The 20,662-nt window shown below is 38.2% G+C and overlaps 1 protein-coding gene across 4 annotated transcripts in view; it reads left to right on the forward strand.

Annotated features, from left to right (window-relative positions):
- rnf38.L (ring finger protein 38 L homeolog) overlaps nucleotides 1–20,662 on the forward strand; it is a 148,479-nt gene that overhangs the window by 94,655 nt on the left and 33,162 nt on the right. For all 4 annotated transcript variants that reach the window (XM_041562685.1, XM_041562691.1, XM_041562694.1 and 1 more), the window contains exon 2: nucleotides 15,099–15,169. In XM_041562685.1, the coding sequence (XP_041418619.1) occupies nucleotides 15,099–15,169 (71 nt within the window). The remainder of the gene's footprint in view (nucleotides 1–15,098; nucleotides 15,170–20,662) is intronic.

Below are 20,662 nucleotides of genomic sequence, written 5' to 3' on the forward strand. Positions count from 1 at the left end.
CAGGTACTGGGACTTTACAGCAAGAGAGAATTTAGTCTTTTGTAAATGTGGTGTATTGTCCTGCTACATTTAAAAGATCCGACAAAAATCCATTACAACAAAAAAAACAAGTCTGAAAAGTAAGTGTTGTGATCATTAAACAGCCCAGAAATAGAAGGGTATATACAGTACATCTTGCTTGTTAATAATTAGACTAATAATAATAAAAGGTTTCTTTAAAGAGCCCGGATGTTGACAATTCTCCTTTTAACTGTAAGTTTTCTGAGTGTATTATATTCTCACACATACACAAATATATCAATAATATACCTCTTCAGATAATTGTATACTTTTACAACCATTTACTATTACTGATTACTTACATTATTAAATTGAAATACTGCAACGTCTGCTGCAACTAAAATGCAAATAAACTCAATTCCTCATTTTTTAGCATGTAAGCGGCATTAGCATGAAATACAAGATAAATAATCTATAATTCATTTCATTTGTCGTCCTTGCTGCTTCTTAAGCCTGCTTTATGATCCCTGTATAATCCTTATTAATACCATTCTGAGGAGTCTCAATCATTTTTGCGTTACCAAGGCCAAGCTCAGCAATTAGAAAGTGGAACCATATCCTGAACAAAGCCTAGTAACCACAAAAAGATTCTTGTTTTTTCCATTCATGTCAGACTGTATTTATATGGCAACATATTCTGCAGCTCTGTACAGCAGGAGTAGCATAACTATATAATACACAAAAGCCATGAATATCTTGTAAATTATATCCTTATAAACGGTGAGTTCTGATGTCATCAGTTATAAACGGTGAGTAGTGATATAATTTCTGTCACATGACTCACTGAAAATTGTGTATTATAATAAATAAAGTACCCCCAGTTGCAAAATATGAGGATATTAGAAGTTACCTCGAGTTCCATGACCTGTATAAAAACACTCGGCCTTCGGCCTCGTGTTTTTATATGGTCATGAAACTCCTCGGTAACTTATAATATCCTTATATTTTACAAGAGGGGGTACTTTATTCACTATATAAAAATGCATAATATGTGCAATTACAGGCTGATACAGAAGGGTAAAGACTCTGCATGTAAGGGGAACTGTTATTATTCTTACCTAAGTCATAGTCAAAAATGTATTAAAGCGTTTAATCTTTTTGGAGACATTAGGCACCAAAACTACTTTAACCTGGTATGAAAGCTGATAATAATTTGTTTTACTTACTGCTCCCCAAAGCCTTCTATTAGTTTTATAAGCCCAGAACAAGAAGGTATATAAGAGCAGAGAACAACATGTTTGGAACTGATTATTTTCACTATGGTTTTTTAATAATAAAAAATATCCACTTCACCATACACAGTGATTTTTCCCCCTGACTGAAGATATTTACAGCTGCAACTAGTTGTTCTACTACACCAGACCCCCTTTCTCTTTAAATATCATGGCACCTGTAGTTATTATTCATAAAGGTCTGCCAGTCAGGAAGCTGTATTGTCTGCCTGTCAATTATTTTTATGGTGAGACTAAGGTTGCCACCTTTTCTGGGAAAAATACTGGCCCTCCTATATATTTATCTTTTTTCCCTATTAATAGCATTGGGATCAACCATCATTTTTACCGGCCAGGCCGGTAAAATACCGGCCAGGTGGCAACCCTAGGTGAGACATCTTCCTTCAGATGCAGGTGTATGTGGCTTTTAATGATGGCTAAGCCTCCTTAAACCAAGAACGCATAGCACTAAAGTATATGCATGAAGTTGGCAGTTTATTTCTCCTGCCATGTTTTCCTGAAAGCATTATGCATGGAGCTGCCATTCTGTTCTTGAAGGAACTATATATTGCACTGGAAATGCATGTATTCTACAGTAAGTTCTGGTTTTATCATGTATGGACCTGGCATTGCCATTTGTTTTGGGGTATTTTTCGTGTAATATGAGTTGATTTCAGTTGTACACCAGAATTAAAATGTTATTAAGCTATGGGAATTGGATTGAATGATATTTGGGTTAATTTACAAACACTTGAGCAAATTGCCCAAGTCCACTAACCCATGAACCCATTCAACTATTTGCTTTAATTGTACTTTTTGCATCTGCAGAATGCTAATCCCTGCTTGGTTACTATGGTTTGCTTCCCATGGGTGGGATGTTTTTTGTTTTGTGACAAGGATATTTCAGGCCTCATTTCTGTCCAAATCATATTCCTATTGGTCTTCGAGCTGTCCTCCCAAACCCTGCTTTGGGCCCTATATTGACTAGCTGCTTAGTTTAAAAACACTGGTCTGTTGTGTTCTAAGTAGGAAAATACACAATGTATAATTGCTTGGTTGTAATACAGTTATTTGATATATTTATAATTGATAATTGTGTTTTTTTAAAGAACAGTTATTTAATAAATACTTGACATTGTTGCTCTATTTCTTAAAATGTGAAAAACTGTGACATAACCGGTTTCCCAGTAGCTGCAGTAAGCTGAATAGTCTACAAATAGCGTGATTTAAACCTAGAACAATGTGCACTGGCTGTACTCCACATACTAACTGCATCCACAGGCCAAATAGTTGGCTACGTTCTAAATGTTTTCGACTGTTGGTAATGGCTGAAATGCAGTGTAGTGTTCCCATGATCTCTGTCAGATAAATAACGGGAATAGCATAAGTTCAACTTTGACAGGAAAAATGAATCTCAGTGTGTAGCATCACAGCAACATTTTAGCCTATAAAGTACTTTACTCTATACAATTAGACCTAGTTTTACAACACAGTGACAGTGTTTATTATTCACTGATGCTCTCTGGTTCTCATATAATTTAATGCTGACTGTCTGCCAAGATGTGAGGGCCATTTCAAACACTTTTGTAACTTGAATTTTTTTCTCTGTTCAGTTACATTATATTGCCGTCATTATTTTATTGCCAATATTATCTAGTTACAGGGTCAACAAGACTGTGTTTGGGAGTCCAATGATTACAGGCCAAAACTCTAGCTATGCTATAAGGTATGGATTTAATTTCTTATTTACTGTGTATGCTCGTACCCTCTGCATTCCCAGCATCTGGCCACCTTAAGATCCCTTCAGTTTCAACCCACAATGCTGATAATACATTTTAAGAATGGATATTTTTGGTTGGTATAACTTTCTCTAATTTCAGTTATGTAGGGAAAAAAGGACATGTCTGTGATATGTGTGCCCACTGGTTTAGAAATACAAATAAATTGAGAGGAATAAACCTACCTCCAGCATAGGGGTGTTTCAGGATATATACAGTTGTAGATTCTAGATTAGCCCTGCTAGCTATTTCGTGATACCCCCCATCTGACAAACTCCTCCCACTAGTTTAAAGGGCTGCTGTGGCCCTAGTCTGTATCTTAGATCTACCTCAAATATAATCAAAGACATTCCCTGAATCAGTCGTATGGGCTGATACATTAGATAGCTTTAAGAAGGGGATGGATGTTTTTTAGCAAGTGAGGGAATACAGGGTTATGGGAGATAGCTCATAGTACAAGTTGAGCCAGGGACCAGTCCGATTGCCACCTTGGAGTCAGGAAGGAATTTTTCCCACCTCTGAGGAAAATTGTAGAGGCTTCAAATTATGTTTTTTGCCTTTATGTGGATCAACTAGCAGTTAGGCAGGTTAAAAAAAGAGTTAACTTGACAGCGCTATATAAATAAATGATGATGATGAGTTAAAAGGTTGAACTTGATGGATGCATGTCTTTTTCAACCTAACTTACTATGTTACTATGTTAGATCCAGAGCCTGGGTTGGGAAGTCAAAATGACAAGTAGGCTTAGGGACCCAATGAATGAGTGCTAGAGTGAGGGAAGGCTAACTTTTGTAACATACATCAGCAGCACAAAGATGAGGTTACTGTATATTGTGAGAAGCCAATATAGTAGAGAAGATGATTACCACTACTATAGGTCCTTAATGGACCCTACTTGGACAGATGCACGTGCTAAAGCAGTGGTTGTCAGACGTTGGAGATCTATCTTTTGATAGCGCACCATATACAGTAGTTAATAAAAAGGTTGCAGATATAGGAAATAGGTGTATCAACCACTAAGCCACAGTTCCAAGAATATTTAGGACAGCAAATAAATTGTTATCACGAATCTCATTCTAGTTCTTCTCCAATGTCAATCCAGTGGCCTTCAGGATGAGACCCTCAGACACTACTCAAGCCCTACAGATTGAGAATCACAGAGTTAGAAAATGAGAAATGCCCCTTAGAGAACAGGGCTGCCATCAGCGGGGCACAGGGGGTACTGCTGTACCGGGCCCAGGCCTGAAGGGGCCCGGCTGTGCTGCACTTTTCGAATTAGCCGGGCCCCCCTTGACAGCGTCAAAGCCGTGTCACCTCTCCTGAAGTCCCAAACAGCCAATATGCCAAAGTGCCGAACAGCCAAACAGCCTAAGTCCTGAAGCAGCGAAAAGACCTGAAGTCGTGAAAACAGTTGTAATTAAAGTCCTGAAGTGTCAAAAAGACCCAAAGTTACGAAAACAGTCAAAATTTAAGCCCTGAATCGGTGAAAAGACCCAAGGTCACGAATACAGCTGAAATTGAAGTCCTGAACGGGAAAAAGACCCGAAGTCACTAAAGGAGGCTAAGTTGATGTCCTGAAGCCACGAGTTCAATTCTACTGAACACCAATGTGTGTTTTTTTATTTTTTAATCCCCTGGCCACCAATATATTATTTTAATAATCTATAGGCCCCTGCCACCAATTTTTTTAAAAAAAATATTCTCTAGGGCCCCAATTTTTTTTAACTTGTAAGAGGGGCCCTGGCGTCAATGTTTTTTTTTAAAAAAAACTTATGGGGGGCCCTGGCGCCACAGTTTTTTTTAACTTATAAGGGGGCCCTGAGCATCAATAGCTTTTTATAACTTGTGTGGGGGGTGGGGCTTACCCTTTTTAGCTCTGATGTCTGTATGGTCTTTTAACTGTGGTGTGGAATGGGCAGGATCTGGGGTGGGGCTTGTAGTACGGGGCCCCGTGATTTCTAATGGCGGCCCTGTTAGAAAATGTTACTGATACTAACTGCTGTGAGCAATGCGTACCTTGGTTCTCATTTGTACTCTACATGCTCTGTATACATTTTAAGGAAGGCATACTTCAATAGTTCTGAACCCAAGAGTGTACTTATCATATAACTTGTGCCTATTCATAAGGCTTGTTGTATTGGTTGCTCTAAAAGGAAACATTAAATATCTGCCACAGGCCAGTGCATAAACTGTAATGAAACATTGCAAAATGCATGACTGCCTTAAAAAAGCAACAATTATTATTATTGATATTATGACAGTAGAACCATTTTACATTTTTCAGGGGACAAGAAAAAAAAGGTAAAATCAGAGAAATGCATTATATAATGGTGGGACCACAAAAACGGTGTAAAAAGAGGGGAAACTTAAAATGAGGGTTTTCCTTTAAGGCAATTCCAACTCCTTAAATTTGATTTCACATAACTGAATAGGTGGTGAGACTCAGAATATCGCCTTTGAATCAAGTGATCAACACTTTGGGTGTTATGCAAAGCACTTGCTGCTGATGGTGGAAACAACACTTTTGAATCATCTCTTAACTCTCAGGATGTTATCTGCTTTATGTTCCTGAGAATGGAGCCTATTTAGCTGCCATATCTATGTTTGAGTGCTATCCTCACCCACCCTGTAAATAGAGAGCCTGCTAATTAGACATATGCTTTTTTACTGCCCCAGCTCACATGCATGTCTCTAGTATCTGAATGCAATTTAGCCTACATGCAGCTGGCACTATCGCTAACCCACCCAGAGCAGCTAACCAATGTAGGATACGTTTACATATGGCCACATTTTTGTTTGAATATTACAAAAAAAATCCAGAAAAAAAATAATGGATGTTTAAAATTTAAAACATTGCATATCATGTTTTTCAGTATTATTCCACGTAAAGTAAGATGACAAGAAATGGATAGTGAACACCCTAAAATCTCTGCAATACTATCTATATTTAGAGATTAATGCACAGAGGTGGATAATTTGGCAGTCATGTTCCTGCTGGTGAGAGAATAAGGTGGGAAACATGTTGAACATGGTTCAGGTACTGCTTTGTGAGGTGAAGGAACAGAATGAGGGTGTAGAAGTTCCTTGTAATCATTACAGCTCCAGATTTAGAATTCTCCCTGCAGTTTAAGAAGTAGCATGACAGACGCTTGCATGATTTCAAGCATATGGTTACAGCCAAAGATAGCAACATTTCTCCCACTCTCCTCTTATAAAAAAGAATTTGCTTAGCAGAGTTTATTATTAAGATCTGAGCCGTACTCTCCACTGCTTGTTTTATTGGGATCTTCAGAGCACAGCTAACCCATTCACCTCTACCAGTGGGGTCCCCAGCTCGGAAGCTTTTAAGCATCATCTTTAATGTAAACTTTAATATTATACTCAGTGGGCTGTAGTATGCAACATGGCCAGTGAGATCAGATTTATGATTTTCCATTAGTAGTAACAATTTCAGCTCATCTTTTTAGTATATTTACTCAGTCCGGTTTTCTACTAACAATTATATTATTTGTTTGCTAATACACATATTGATAGGTTAAATTGGTTTGAAGTTCAAGTAAAGGACAGTGAAAATAAAAGCATCGGTGCCCATCATTAAAAATGGGTGTGGTGCTGGACCCTTCAAGCAGACATTTAAAAGCATTTAAAAGCATTTACAAGTCATGTACAGAATTGTATTAGGGTTAAATCATTTCCTTTGTGGGGGAAAATAGAAAATAAATTGTCAATCTGTTACATTATTACATGATGTGGGTGGACTGGACCTCCTAGGGCCCATCTGTGAACCTACTCACTCTCACAACTATAAAATGGAGACAATGTCAATATACCTCCAAAGGTATATTATATATATATATATATATATATATATATATATATATATATATATATATATATATATATATATATAAATATGGTGGAAATAAGAAAGGGCTGATGGGAACTGACCTAGGCTGCTGCTGTTTCTACTAATATTCTTTAAATGCAATTTAAGGGGTTATACTATTACTTACGGTACACAAGTTTCCAATTATAACAAATAATGAAGAACAATGAAGATAATGAAGAACATTTCTAATGGTACATTATGAGCTTTTTTTGGGCTATGACATAACAAGAGCATGGTGGACCTCCTGGCAAAAAAATCTTTTTCCCTACCAGCAACCCCCTCCCCCACTGCATGTTTTTGACAATTTAAAAGATAAGGAAAGGCATATTTACTTGGGGGGTGCCAAAAGTTAGTCACCCCCCAGTGATTATATACCTGTGCCGGTGCTCCTATCAGCAAAAAGCAATCCTCCTCCTTCTTTCTTTAAATGTCCCGGGGCAGACGCATGCACAGTAGAATGAAATAGACAAAATATAAAATATTTTCCGTTAAAGTTTGGCTTTTCGCGCTACTGCACATGCGCACCTGCATGAAGAAAGAAGAAGAAGGAATCAATTTTGTTTGGTCTTCCGAATTTCTAGTTCATGGGAGTTTTTACAAACTCCCATGAACTCTAAATTCGACCCTTGATAAATCTGCCCCTAAGAGTGGCAGAGAGGGGGGATTTTAATTCTACAGAGAAAGCCGACCCTGCAGTTTGGGATCTGCTTCTTCTATAGTTACACCACTGATTTTGGGTGTCAGATTTCAAAAATCAAGTTAAGTCATATTTGAGTCGAAAGAGAAAGAATTTCTACTCTATTCCAACACTTCTTGGTGACATTCGTCCTTTGATTCTGATACATAAGAGAGAGAGACGATTGCGCAAAAATTACTTGAGACTTTTTATTCTTTTTTGTTATCTTGCATTTTCATTCCAAAAAAAAAAAAATATATATGAAGATGTGCATTTTCAAAGGAAATCATGTATATTGCGTTTTAGGTCTAAATCAGTTGTGTTTTTCACTCAACTGTAAATACAGTTAGTCAAAGGGGTTTGTACTTGCTTAAATAAAATACAGCAAAAACAGATGAACTCTCTCCTGTCTAGCTGACCACTATGTTGGTCACACACTAGAGCTAATACATTCCCAGCATGCAATATCTATAACGTCTGAAATAAAAATTGGATGTGGATTGCTCACGTACATCTGTGTAGTCACATCTGTTTGTAACAATCAGGGAGATTCTGCAAATGCACCTGACTGATCTCTGGGGCCTCAAAGTGAAATGTCAGTGTGTGTCCATTACAGCTTTACTGCACAGCCAATTTGGAGACAGGAACTAATGATGAGCTAGTCCTTTTATACATAACACTCAACTGTCTGCTGCACTGTTGTGACTAGGCTATGGGCTTTCTTTCGTTTGGAAGAGCCTGTATTTCCTCGATGTTTTCGAGCCGATTAAAATAATAGCTCTGCCATTTCAGGTAGATGTTTTTGTAAAGGTTGCAGCTGCTAGTTTGATATACTTGGCATTTCCACATGGGTGCTGGCTAAAAGATCCCGTCATCTTTAAGGTGGGAATGTTACGTTTTTCATTTAATACAGGTATGGGATCATGTATTCAAAATGTTTGAGGCCTGAGGGTTTTATCTGTAATTTGGATTACCATGCCATAAGTCTTTTAAAAATCATGTAAATAGTATTCTTTCGACACCATTACAGTGTTGGACTGGGATGCCAGGGGTCTGATAGAAGACCTTAGAACTTAGGCCCACTCTTCAAACTATTATACACCTCTCCTCACTTGCGCTCTGTATTCCCTAGTCTCTATTCTTTACACTCTATAATCTATCCTTCATTTTTTCTCCCCTTTGTTTCCATATATAAATAGGAAAGCACCATAAATTGGCCAAAATGATTAAAAATATGAGGGCCCACTGACACCTGGATCCACTGGGAGTTTTACTAGTATCCTGATGGACCAGTCCAGTGCCAGTCCTGTTATCCAGAATTTTCCAGACCTGGGGTTTTTGGATAATGGATCCCATACCTGTACTTTTTTATTATTACAGAGAAAAATTTATTGCTTATAATGCATTCCATGGGAAATGGCCTTCACAAAATTCTGAGCTTTCTGGATAATGGGTTTCCAGATAAAGGATCCCATATCTGTACATTTTTCTTTTGCCCTAGCTGATATATCTTGACATATTGATTTATTTTATCCTCTTTAGTAAGTAAACTAAGTGTATGGGACTTGTTATTCAGAATGTTTTGGACCTGGGGTTTTCCAGATCAGAGGTCTTTCTATAACTTGGATACCTAAGGTCTACTATAAAATTATTTAAACATTAAATTAACTCAAGAGGATTGGTTTCCATCCAGTAAGGATTCATTATATCTTAGCTGGGATCAAGTACAAGGTACTGTTTTATTATTACAGAGAAAAAGGAAATCATTTTTAAAATTGTGAATTATTTGATTAAAATTGAATCTATGGGTGATAGACTTTTAAAGCTTTCTGGATAACTGATTTCCAGATAACTGATACCATACCTGTACTTGGTGGGTAGTAATTAAATTAACACTCCCCTTCCATTTTAAAATGCTAGGATATGCTACTTGATGGGAATGGAATGAGAAAAGTGCCAGGAAAGCACAAATATAGTAAATGAAGAGATTGTTTACCTTTTGAGCCTGGTGTGCAGCAGTTCTTTAGGTCACACTATAGATGAGCAATTTCACACAGAAGATCATAATGAATAATGAAGGCAATAATGACATTTTGAACAGGTGCCAGAGTCACTTTAATATCTACACCAGCTTGAAAATTCTTTGTGCCTTTACTAGGTTCAGATGCCTATGTGTGAGATCATTTATTATAGCTGCAAGCTGGCTGTCTTGCTTGTTACAAAGCTTTGCGGCTTTGTGGATCAAATAATGCTTCAAATATTATGTTAAATGACAATTGGTCTTCATTATTTATTTGTTATAATTTTTTAACTCTTTGCCTCCTTATTCTGCCGCTTTTGGGGGTTACTGACCCCCGGAGCCAAAAAAACGATTGCTTTGTGAAAAGATTCCCGACATTTTTCATCCGGCGGAGACTGGTCGTTTGGTCGATAGGACAGGTTAAAAGATTTCTGTCGGCTGCCGATAATATCTCTGCATGTATTGCCGATCGTACGATTTTCAGAGGGAGAATGTCACTAGCTGTGGTTGGACATAACTTTCATACGATTGCTGTCAGGGGCAGGACATTGGCTGATCTGTTCTTTTACTAATTTATTTGATCGGAATGGTTAGTGGCAGGTCGGGAGATGGGGAAGTCCGATCGTACGTTGATTCGTACGATCGGATCTTTGCGTCTGTGACCAGCTTTAAGGTGAAGGCACACAGATCTACTTGTAGCGTCTACTTGTCACGGCGTCAAAATAGACAATAGTGATAATTGGCTTTGCTAAGACTATGGGGTATATTTATCAAAGAGTGAAGTTAGAGATGGCCACAGTCCGCTAGAGTAAAATCCTGCCACTCTCTATTAATTTCTATGGGATTTTGAAAGGCGTATTTATCAAAGGATGAACGTTCACTTTCACCCTTTGATAAAGACGCCTTTTAAAATCCCATAGAAATGAATGAAGAGTGGAGGAATTTCACTGGACTGTGGCCATGTCTATGGCAGGGTATTTTTTTGGCATTTTGTAGCTTCTACTAGTAGCTCTGTGTGTCTTCACCCTAAGGGCAGAGACACACGGTCAGATTCGGGGAGATTAGTCGTCCGTCAACAAATCTCCTCTTCTTCGGGGCGACTAATCTCCCTGAACTGCCTTACCCTGCTTTCCAGTCGGCTAGAATGAAAATCACCGGCAGGATGGCACTCGGAGGGCTTCATTTTCCGAAGTTGCCTCACGAGTAAACTTTGGGCGACTTGGGAAAACAAAGCCCTCCGAGTGCCACCCCACCGACAAGTTATATATTATAGCCAGCGGATAGGCAGGGGTAGGCAGTTTGGGAGATGAGTTGCCCTGAAGAAGAGGAGATTTGCTGCCGGCGACTGATCTCTCCGACCGTGTGTCTCTGCCCTAAAGGGCCCAGTGAGGCCCTAATTAGTGAGCAATATATTGTGATAGAATAGGTTAGCTTTACACTTGCTTATGTTTTGCGGCCCTAACTTGAAGTTGCTGTCGGGCCAAGCACCCAAATAAAAGAGCGTGTATCAGTCAAAATAAAAATCATATGACACATTAACCATAGAGCCAAGTTCCTAAACTGCTAAATCTACCATACTTATAAGCAGACTATATTTCCCTTTGAACTATAGCTGGATTTCATTTAGAATTACAATTGTAGACTACCTTTTTACTTTACACAATGTGTCAAATAGGTATTCTTACTACAGACCTGTGTGAAATGTTTGTGGCCCCAGCCTGGTGAAGGGTTCTGCATGCCCATTTGTATCATCATAATGTCAGTAATCTGTAGCCCCCAATCTCTAACTATACAGTATGATAGTAAATGCTGAACACTGGATGTAGCACACTTTACAATCCATCTACATTAAACAAACCAGATTAATGACTTCCTGCGGCTGCCAGTCATTTTTTCGCTTTAGCTCTTTAGGTGCAATCTGTTTGTTTTAACTGAGAACGAGAGAACATGGTTCCTAAGCAATTCAAACGAATGCTTTTGGTAGGAACCCGAACTAATAAAGACATGTTTAAACTACTTTCGCCATACTTCACTGACCATTTGAAATCCTGAAATGTGTTTCTTCATGAGTCGCGCTCCACTTGTTTGAAGCTATGACAAAGGATAAAAGCAAGCTGCTTCTGATGCAGGGGTATAAAAAAGACGTGTGAATTGCATGAAATGTGAACCGCTGGCTAATCCATCCTTTTAGTGCCACACACATTGTTAAAGGTACAGTATAAAATATTTTTATTCTTTTAGTGGGATACAGGACGCAAAAACTAGAGAACAGGACAGCTCCTAGTGATGGGCGAATTCATTCACCAGGAGTGAATTTGCGGCAAATTTCTGCGTTTCTGATGCCGCCTGCGTCGGAATTATCACCGGCAACAAAATAATTTTGACGATGGCATCAAAATTTGCGTTTCACAAATTTTTCGCCATTTTGCGAATTTCGCCTCTGCACAAATGGAGGTTGCCATTGAATCATTTCCTTTTTCTAACTCAGTTCAAGTCATTATTATTTTTTTCATATACAGTATATACAGTATTTATGCATATATATTTCAAAGCTTAACTAGGTTACCATTTCCATTCTTCTGCCTTAAGGGTGAATATAAGCCTGATTTTTTTTGGTGTAAAGATACTCAATTTTGTAGTTGTAATACAGGCAGTCCCCAGGTTAAGTACGAAATAGGTTCTGTAGGTTTTAAGTTGAATTTGTATGTAAGTTAAAACATATACATTTACTTATTAAATGCAACTTAGACAGATGTCTGTCTTAACATAGTATTTATTTTTACTTTTCTGTAGATATGTATTTTTACCTTTTAGTGCTCTGCAGTAGACAACATACACCAGAGGGGATTGGGGCAGGTGATTTATTAAAGCTAAATGTTAATAAAGGCCAAGCAAACCACAGTACATTACTGTAAAAGCCTCTGTTTGCAAGTGTGAGTTGTATCTAAGTAGGGTTTCCACCTTTTAGCCCGAGGAGACCAGGCAGGGGCGGAGCTGTGACACGAAGGGGGCGTGCTGTGATGCAGATGGGGCGCGGCCTGGACACAGAGGGGCAGGTCGTGACATGGCGATTGGCCGTTTGCTGTGTCAACCATAGGGAATCCTGCCCGGTTTTCCTAATTTGGAAATCCAGACAGGCAGTTTTAAACCGGGCAGCCCTTTAAATTACCGAGGCTGTCCGGGTCAAAACTAGACAGATGGCAACCCTAAATATAAGGGTAGAACTACACAATGCGCCTTCTTGAGATCCGCCGTGATGAGCGGATGCGATGAAAATAAGTTAAGTAATAGAAATGTCGGACCTTGTCGCTGCGTGATTCTGACACGACTGACGGGTGAAGACGCAACATGCAACGACAAGGTCCAACATTTCTGTTTCCTACTTTATTTTTGTGCAACCGTCTCGTTGCATCCGTTTCCTCTCATCGCGTCAGATCGGACCAAGCCGCAGCGTGTTTCGCCCTTAGTCAGGTGTATGTAACTCGAGGACTCCCTTTACCACCCACGTGGAAACATTTTTTGGTTTTTTTCTATTCATTTTTATTGTTACCATTAGACCTAAACCACTGGCTTCTTGTGATATGTTGTCAAATGGCTCACATTCCTTCTGCTGCCTTGTATTGATCTGAAACTGCTGTTCTTTAGCCCAAGTTCAGCTTCAGCATAAGGCTAGCTAGTACAACATTTAGAAACAGAAGTTGCTTTCATGGCTTTTATCCTTAAAGGAGAAGGAAAGGTTAAAACTAAGTAAGCCTTATCAGAAAGGTCCATCTAAATATACCAGTAAACCCCCAAAGTAGTGCTGCTCTGAGTCCCCTGTCAAAAGAAACACTGCATTTCTTTCCTTCTATTGTGTACACATGGGCTTCTGTATCAAACTTCCTGCTTTCAGCTTAAACCTCATTGCCCTGGGCAAGAGCATGCTCAGTTTGCTCCTCTTCCCCACCCCCCTCCCTTCTCTACTGTAATCTGAGCCCAGAGCAGGGAGAGACTCAGGCAGGAAGTGATGTCACACCATGTTAATACTGCATCCTACAGCTCCTATCCTAAACAAACAGAGAGTTTCTAGAGCTTTTTACTCAGGTATGGTAAAACATTCTACAGAATAAATATAGCATTCTAGCTTGCACTATTGCAGCTAATCTATTGGCAATAAAATGCCTCCGTAGCTTTCCTTCTCCTTTAAACAAGCTAATTGGAATTCTGGTGAATATTTATGACGTATAATGTGACATACAGAGTGACACTGCAGGGCTCAGACCGATATCGATATCAAGGTCCTGTATGTTTTTTTAATGTCAGCTTTGGCAACATATGAAAGTTTGGGTTGAAAAGGAGGTATGGCCAATTAATTGGCTGACTTATCAACATTCAAATTTGGATTTTTACCACAATTTAATTTTTTTTGCACTAAAACTCAAGACCTCGAATTATAACTTCAAACCAAGTATCTGTTCATCTTAGATAAAGCTTAAAGTCAATTGAAGCTGCCCTAGGCAAAATGTAAGAGTTTTTTGAGCATGTACTTTAACTTTTTTTTTTGAGGTATTCACATTTTTTTCAACTATTTTATGTGAATTTGTCAATTTATTCGAGGTAGAAAAAAAACCTCTAAAATGACACAAATTCAAATGTTGATCAATGAAGCCCTTAGTGTTTCAGGGTTTCTTACTTTTTTCTCACAGATCCAGATAAAGCATGTTAATCAGTTTTTTGATTACTACGGTCCCAGGGTATCAGGTCAGTGATTACAATCATTAGGGGTTCCTAACATTTGGTACCCCCCAGTGATTGTAATCACTTACCTTATACCCCAGGCTGGTGCTCCTGTTAGCAGAAAAGTGCTCTGGCCCGAGGTTCAATCCTCTTACGCACGGGTTCATAAGTGCAGTAGAATGAAAAGCTGAACTTAATTTTTTTTTTCTTAAAAACTGCCATTTTTACTTTACTGCATATGCATTGGCCCAGGTGATATTGAAGAAAGAAGAAGAGGACCACTCAGTGATGCTTACTAAAAAGCACCACTGATGGATCCTCTTCTTCCATTTCTTCAATGGCCAATGCATGTGCAGTAGAGTAAAAATGCCAGCTTTTTTAAAAAAAATAAAGTTCAGCTTTTCATTCTATCAGGTAAGTGAATACAATCACTGGAGGTGCTAACATTTGGTACACCCAGTTATTTAGACTTGACTTTTCCTTTAAAATATATAATTGAGACCTTTCCTAAACTGCTCATAGATTTACCTGGTGCTGACATGTGCTATATAAATGTTGGCTGTTTGAAAGGTCTGTAAAAGGCCCAAAACAATGTATTATTCATTATGCAGTTTTCTTAATGAACAGGTTGATGATGATGATATTGTTGTGCATTGTATTGTATGGGATTACTGTACACCTGACAAACTTTGCTGTCTATATTTTCTAGGTCACCTTTATATATACATATATTTTTTTTCACGTGTAGGTAATATGGGCCCCTCGTTCCAATGTCAGCCGGTACATCAAGACCACATATGCTACAATGACAACGAAAAGGTAAGAGGTCACTTTAAAAGCTCATAAATTAGACAGCAAACTTTCACACTTTAAAAAGGAATTCAATAATTGCACCATTACTTAAGCAGTAACACATGGCGAGAAGATGCATTAAACATTTCAGCACACTGCTCAGAAGTCTCCAAAGATTTAATCAGAAAGCTTATCCTTTTGCTTATCCTTTGCTGACAGATGTTTCCCTTGAAATACATGGGAATTATATAAGGATATATGGATAGGTATGGGATATCTTTTTTCTGAAACCTGAAAGGCCATCTCCTTCAGAGTCCAAATTCATTTAATTTAGGCAAATGAAACATATAATTAATTTTTATTAAGTATTTGCTTTATTGGCACAGTTTTTCTTGATGTGTGTTTTCCATTGGTTTCTTAATTTGTAAGCAAAGTATGAGTGTGCCAACCATCCCAATTTAACCATGAAGGTCTTATAATAACTGGGTCAATTGTGAAACTAGGTGTGGACTGCAAATTTGATTTTGGTCTGCAAATATGGATAGGTTATAGTCTTTCAAACTATACTTTATTACAGATGTAAGTGCACTGTAGAACTTTCTTTTTTAAGTAACAAACATTTGTTTTGACTGTTAATGACTGGGGGTGCCAATGTGTTATGCACCCCCCCTCAGTGAATTGAATGCCTACATTATTTCCTTGCTTACTGTACCTTTCCCAGGCATCTTTAGTCTACATTGAGGGGACTATTTATTAAGGATCGAGTTGCGTTTTCCTCAAAAATATGAGTTTTCAAGGTTATTTCTTCTGGTCAAAAATCACATTTGTCGGGTTAAAAAAAACTCCTTATTATACACCTTCTGCCTCTTTCAATCTTTCACATGGGGTCAACTGACCCAGGCAGCCAAACAAATATTTCTCTCTGAGGCTATAATTTTGTTATTATTACTTTTTTAAAGTATCTCTTCTGTTAATCAGTCTCCCATTCAAGTCTGGAGAGCTGCTAAACGAAAAGCTAAATTATTCACAAACCACAAAAAAACTGCATATTTGCATATTGTCTCAGAATATCACTATCGACACGATCATACTATCTCTTTAAAGCCGTGCATGCTACAAATTCAGAATGAGAAACTCATGGTAGAAATATGAGGTGTTACGAACAGTCTGAGCTATGTGCTGCAATGGCTGACATTAATCTGAGGGTGGTTAGTTTTTGATCTGCAAGTTCAGTGGAAAGTTCATTTACAGAGATTATCACTGGTTTAATTTCCCTTTTCTTCACATTTTTAGTAAGTCCCCTTTACACAGACAGAATACATTTTCCAGTGGTGCAACGTGCCTTTGAGCAGTTGGAAAGTGCATTGAAATACACAAGCCATATGGTGCCTATAAACTAGGTATCCATCATTCTGGAATTGTGACCTTCTGTTCTGCCACTGATATTAATAGGCAGCCTCACAGTGTCCCCTGATTTTTTATCTATTTTGGAATCTAATTAAATGGGGTTTTAAGTGGAAAGTCTAGTACTATATGCATTTTTTACAGTCTATGCTACAATTTTGGGTTTATCTAAAATGTACTTACAGTATACTGTAGCGTGTGCTTTCAGTATAATGTGTCAAATACATTTATGCTTTAATATAAAATTCCTATGGTGCTGCCATCCCCACATTTTGTTGACTGCATAAAATTGAGAGGTAAGAAGCGTTGTACCCTCCATGCTGATACTGACAGTAATGTAACTAACCTTGAGTGGTTCCAGATGCAGGAAGTGCTGCGGGGCTCCCCCGCCCCTCCAGAAGTACACTTTTTCAATGGTAGTGTGCTTACACAATGAAAAACTTCTCCAGTCTGTTGCTACGGTTGGCACAGAGACAGTGCGGGCCTGGGTGCAGTCATAACCCCCCCATACCACTGGTAGTTATGCCACTGGATACTGGCTACTGACTCGCCCACTTAATTGATTTAGCAGTTTTTTGGCCTAAAAATTGGGTCAAATGATGACCTCCCTGATCAATATCTGAAGGCCTACCTTAGGTCTACATGAGGTTCTTGATGTGGTCTTCATCTTATGGGTCTTCACTGGTCCCTCATATGATTAAATTGTAGGTCTGAGGTCAGATCAGCCTGATATAACCCATAACTTTGGATGACCAAATTGAACAACGTTCTACTTGTTGGTGTCTGGCCAACGTTAGACTGTATAGAGCTGCAATTTCCAGCACCCACATGCAGACAATTGCCCCTCATCTCCATCTATTTTAAAAAGGCAATATACATCTCCATTCAGCATGTGCTCAACAGATAGGGTTCTGTCTAATTTATTTAAAAAATCATAGTTGATGGTTTCGTTTTTACCTTCATCCCATGGAAAAGAAGATTTTGTAATGTTGATAAGTTCTTCATAACTGTCCTCATCTGCAGTCTTGCCATAAATACGGAGAATCAAAGTGTGTAGAGGGTCTGCTTCCTCTGTAGGGGGGTCTGTGGGTGACCTGCAGTGCATGCAACATCGCAGGTGATTTTTTTCTACATTGTAGGGGGGGAGGAAGGCTGAGAAATAATTTTGGGGGGGAGCCCAGTTCCCCATAGTCACTGTCTAATATGGTAAAGTGTGTACTGACTACAAAAGTTATTGAAAGAGTTAAAATCCCAAAGCAAACAGAATGATGGATAGTACAAAGCCTTGGGGTGCATGTCACCAACCTCAAGAGGAAACTTCGGGTGACTGCCAGTGCTTCTCATTCTTCTCATTTCTCATTTCTCATTCTAGCAGGCGGAAGACAGGGGGAAGCAGTTCAGGGAGATTAGTTGCCCCAAAGAAGAGGTTATTAGTCGCCGGGCAACTAAATCTCCCCTAATCGCCCAGTGTGACCTTACCCTTATGAGAGCAGGTTATACTATTTTTCTTCTGGCTGTTTGTGTAAGCTGGCTTAGCAATGTTGTTCAATAAAGTTTTCCTATCCAATACACTTCCGCAATTCAAAAAACAGACTGCAACAAAAAAAATCATACAGAAAAAGGTTAATTCTACAGAAAATTGCTTCAAAAGCCAAGCTATTTGCATTTTACTCAGGCCAGGACTGGCAGTCTGTTGATTCTGGCAAATGCCAGAGGGGCCATAGAAAGTTACTATTTATTGGGATGTGGGGGCTGTTTGAGCCTCTGTGAACAGGTATGTGACCTGTTATTTGCAAACCCATTATCCAGAAAGATCCGAATTATGGGAAGACCATCTCCCATAGACTCCATTTTAATCAAATAAATGAAATTTTTAAAAATAATTTTTTGTTCTTTATAATAATAAAACACCACCTTGTACAACTTGATCCTAAGTAAGATATAATTAATCCTTATTGGAGGCAAAACATTCCTAGAGGGTTTAATTAATGTTTACATGATTCTTTAGCAGACTTAGGGTATGGAGATCCAAATTATGGCAAGATCACTTATCTGGAAGGGTCCCCCCAGGTCCCGAGCATTCTGGAAAACAGGTCTCATACCAGTACTTGAAATACCAGGGCCTACTTTGAATGCTAGTCCAGACCTGGTTATTATGTTAATATAAATTCTTTTATTTTCAACCTACTAATACTGAGGAATAACCAAGGATTTCAGGTTTAAATTATTGTAATAGTTTTTCCTCCCCCCATGTTTCATATTGGTGATAATTCTCGGTGCTGAGCACTACCTTATAGGTATCGGGGGTTGATAAACATGTCAGTTTATACAAAGCTTTCCTGGCAGTTAGCAATGTTTTGATAAATAGCAAATATATTGGACTTTCTGGGAATCCTTAAAGGTGAACTAAAGTCTAAAATAGAATAATGCTAGAAATGCTGTATTTTGAATACTTAATATAAACATGAACTTACTGCACCAGAAGCTTAATTAAACAAATGATTCATGCTTTCAAAGTTGGCTGTCATCTTGTAACTTTGTTAAACATATTTGCAAGACCAAGACTACGCACATGCTCAATGTGGTCTGGGCTTCTGTTGGGAGGTTAAGCTTAGGGATCGTCACAAATTATCAAAACAGCACAAGTCAAATAATATCTGCCATAGCAAGACTGATTAATAATCAGAATATACAGACTGCACTGAGTCTGTGGATATAAATCTTTACGCAGTCGCCAGCTGCTTTACGGGATACAAAGCTGCTCCAGTTCTGGGAAGTAAGGTGGGGGGAGCGCCCTCCTGCCGTTTAAAAGTATGATAGTTTCCCTGAAGAGCAGTTACGGACCGTCTGAAGTTTCCTATACGCAGCAGTCAGAGCAAGTAAAATAAAGGGGGAATTTCACTGCATACAGTCTGGTTTCTTAAAAAAATGGTAGACATTTTTTAACTAAAGTATATTGGAGATAAGATTTATTTTTCAATAAAGAAAGTAAAATCTGATTTTATTTTTTTGCCTTTACATCCCCTTTAAGGGGTCTCTATTTTGACATTAGATAAATCCTCCCCAATGTGTTGGATTGAGGTGAATGAAAAATTGCCTTGAAATTATTTTACAATGGAAAACTGTAAAAAGTGATGTAAAATAAATAGTGTATATACTATATATAAAACTGTATTTCTCATTTCATGTGATTTTACACCGTGCCTAATGATCCCTGAAATCACCCATTAAAAGAACTAGTTGTGTATAAATTGGTGTATTTTCTTTTACGTCACCTAAACTAAATGCCATCATGAAGCCGTTATTTTACACCACGGACTTGGCGAAATGTATTCAAGACAACTGAAAAATTGCAGATGACAAGCAAATTCTGGCATAAGAATGTGTAAAAAATGGGTTAAAAGCAGCAGTGCTTTTTATATAGCATTTCTTACTGCAGCACTGCTGTTTTTTACACCCTGTATGCATAATATCAATATATATATATATATATATATATATATATATATATATATATATATATATAGATATATATATATATATATATATATATATATATAGATAGATAGATATATATATATATATATATATATATATATATATATATAGTTTTTTTTAACTTATTTATTTATATCCTGGTGGGTGTTGTTTTTGTCACCATTTTGCACAGATTAATAGATGTATTATCAAAAACATCATCCTTATAAGCCATCAGCAGCAAAGGGTTAATGCTGGAAGGTAGACACATTCAGACAGAAGTATTCTCTTTGTCTCAGGGGCGACTCAGTAAAGGAAAAGTCTGGCTCTTTGTGGGGAGAGATGAACCTGGGAACTGCTTTTAGCTTGATTCACAAGCGAGCTGAATTCATGTTGAGTGAGATCAGTAGGAAGTGAAGAGACTAGGACCTTTCATGTGTGGCCTCAGTGCATTAAAACATGAGTCACTGTCTAGAGCGCTGCCCATGCCGTGTTAGAACTAGTTCAGCTTATTCACAAAATCAGCAGCACAGATCTCCTTGCATGTCCTCTGTTTTACTGCAGCAAGGTGAAAACAGTCTTAATCACAAGCAGTGCTCCTCTTTAAAGATGTGCTAGAGTAATCGTCATAATGAAACA

The sequence above is a fragment of the Xenopus laevis genome, chromosome 1L (genome assembly GCF_017654675.1).
Source record: "Xenopus laevis strain J_2021 chromosome 1L, Xenopus_laevis_v10.1, whole genome shotgun sequence".
NCBI classification, from domain to species: domain Eukaryota; kingdom Metazoa; phylum Chordata; class Amphibia; order Anura; family Pipidae; genus Xenopus; species Xenopus laevis.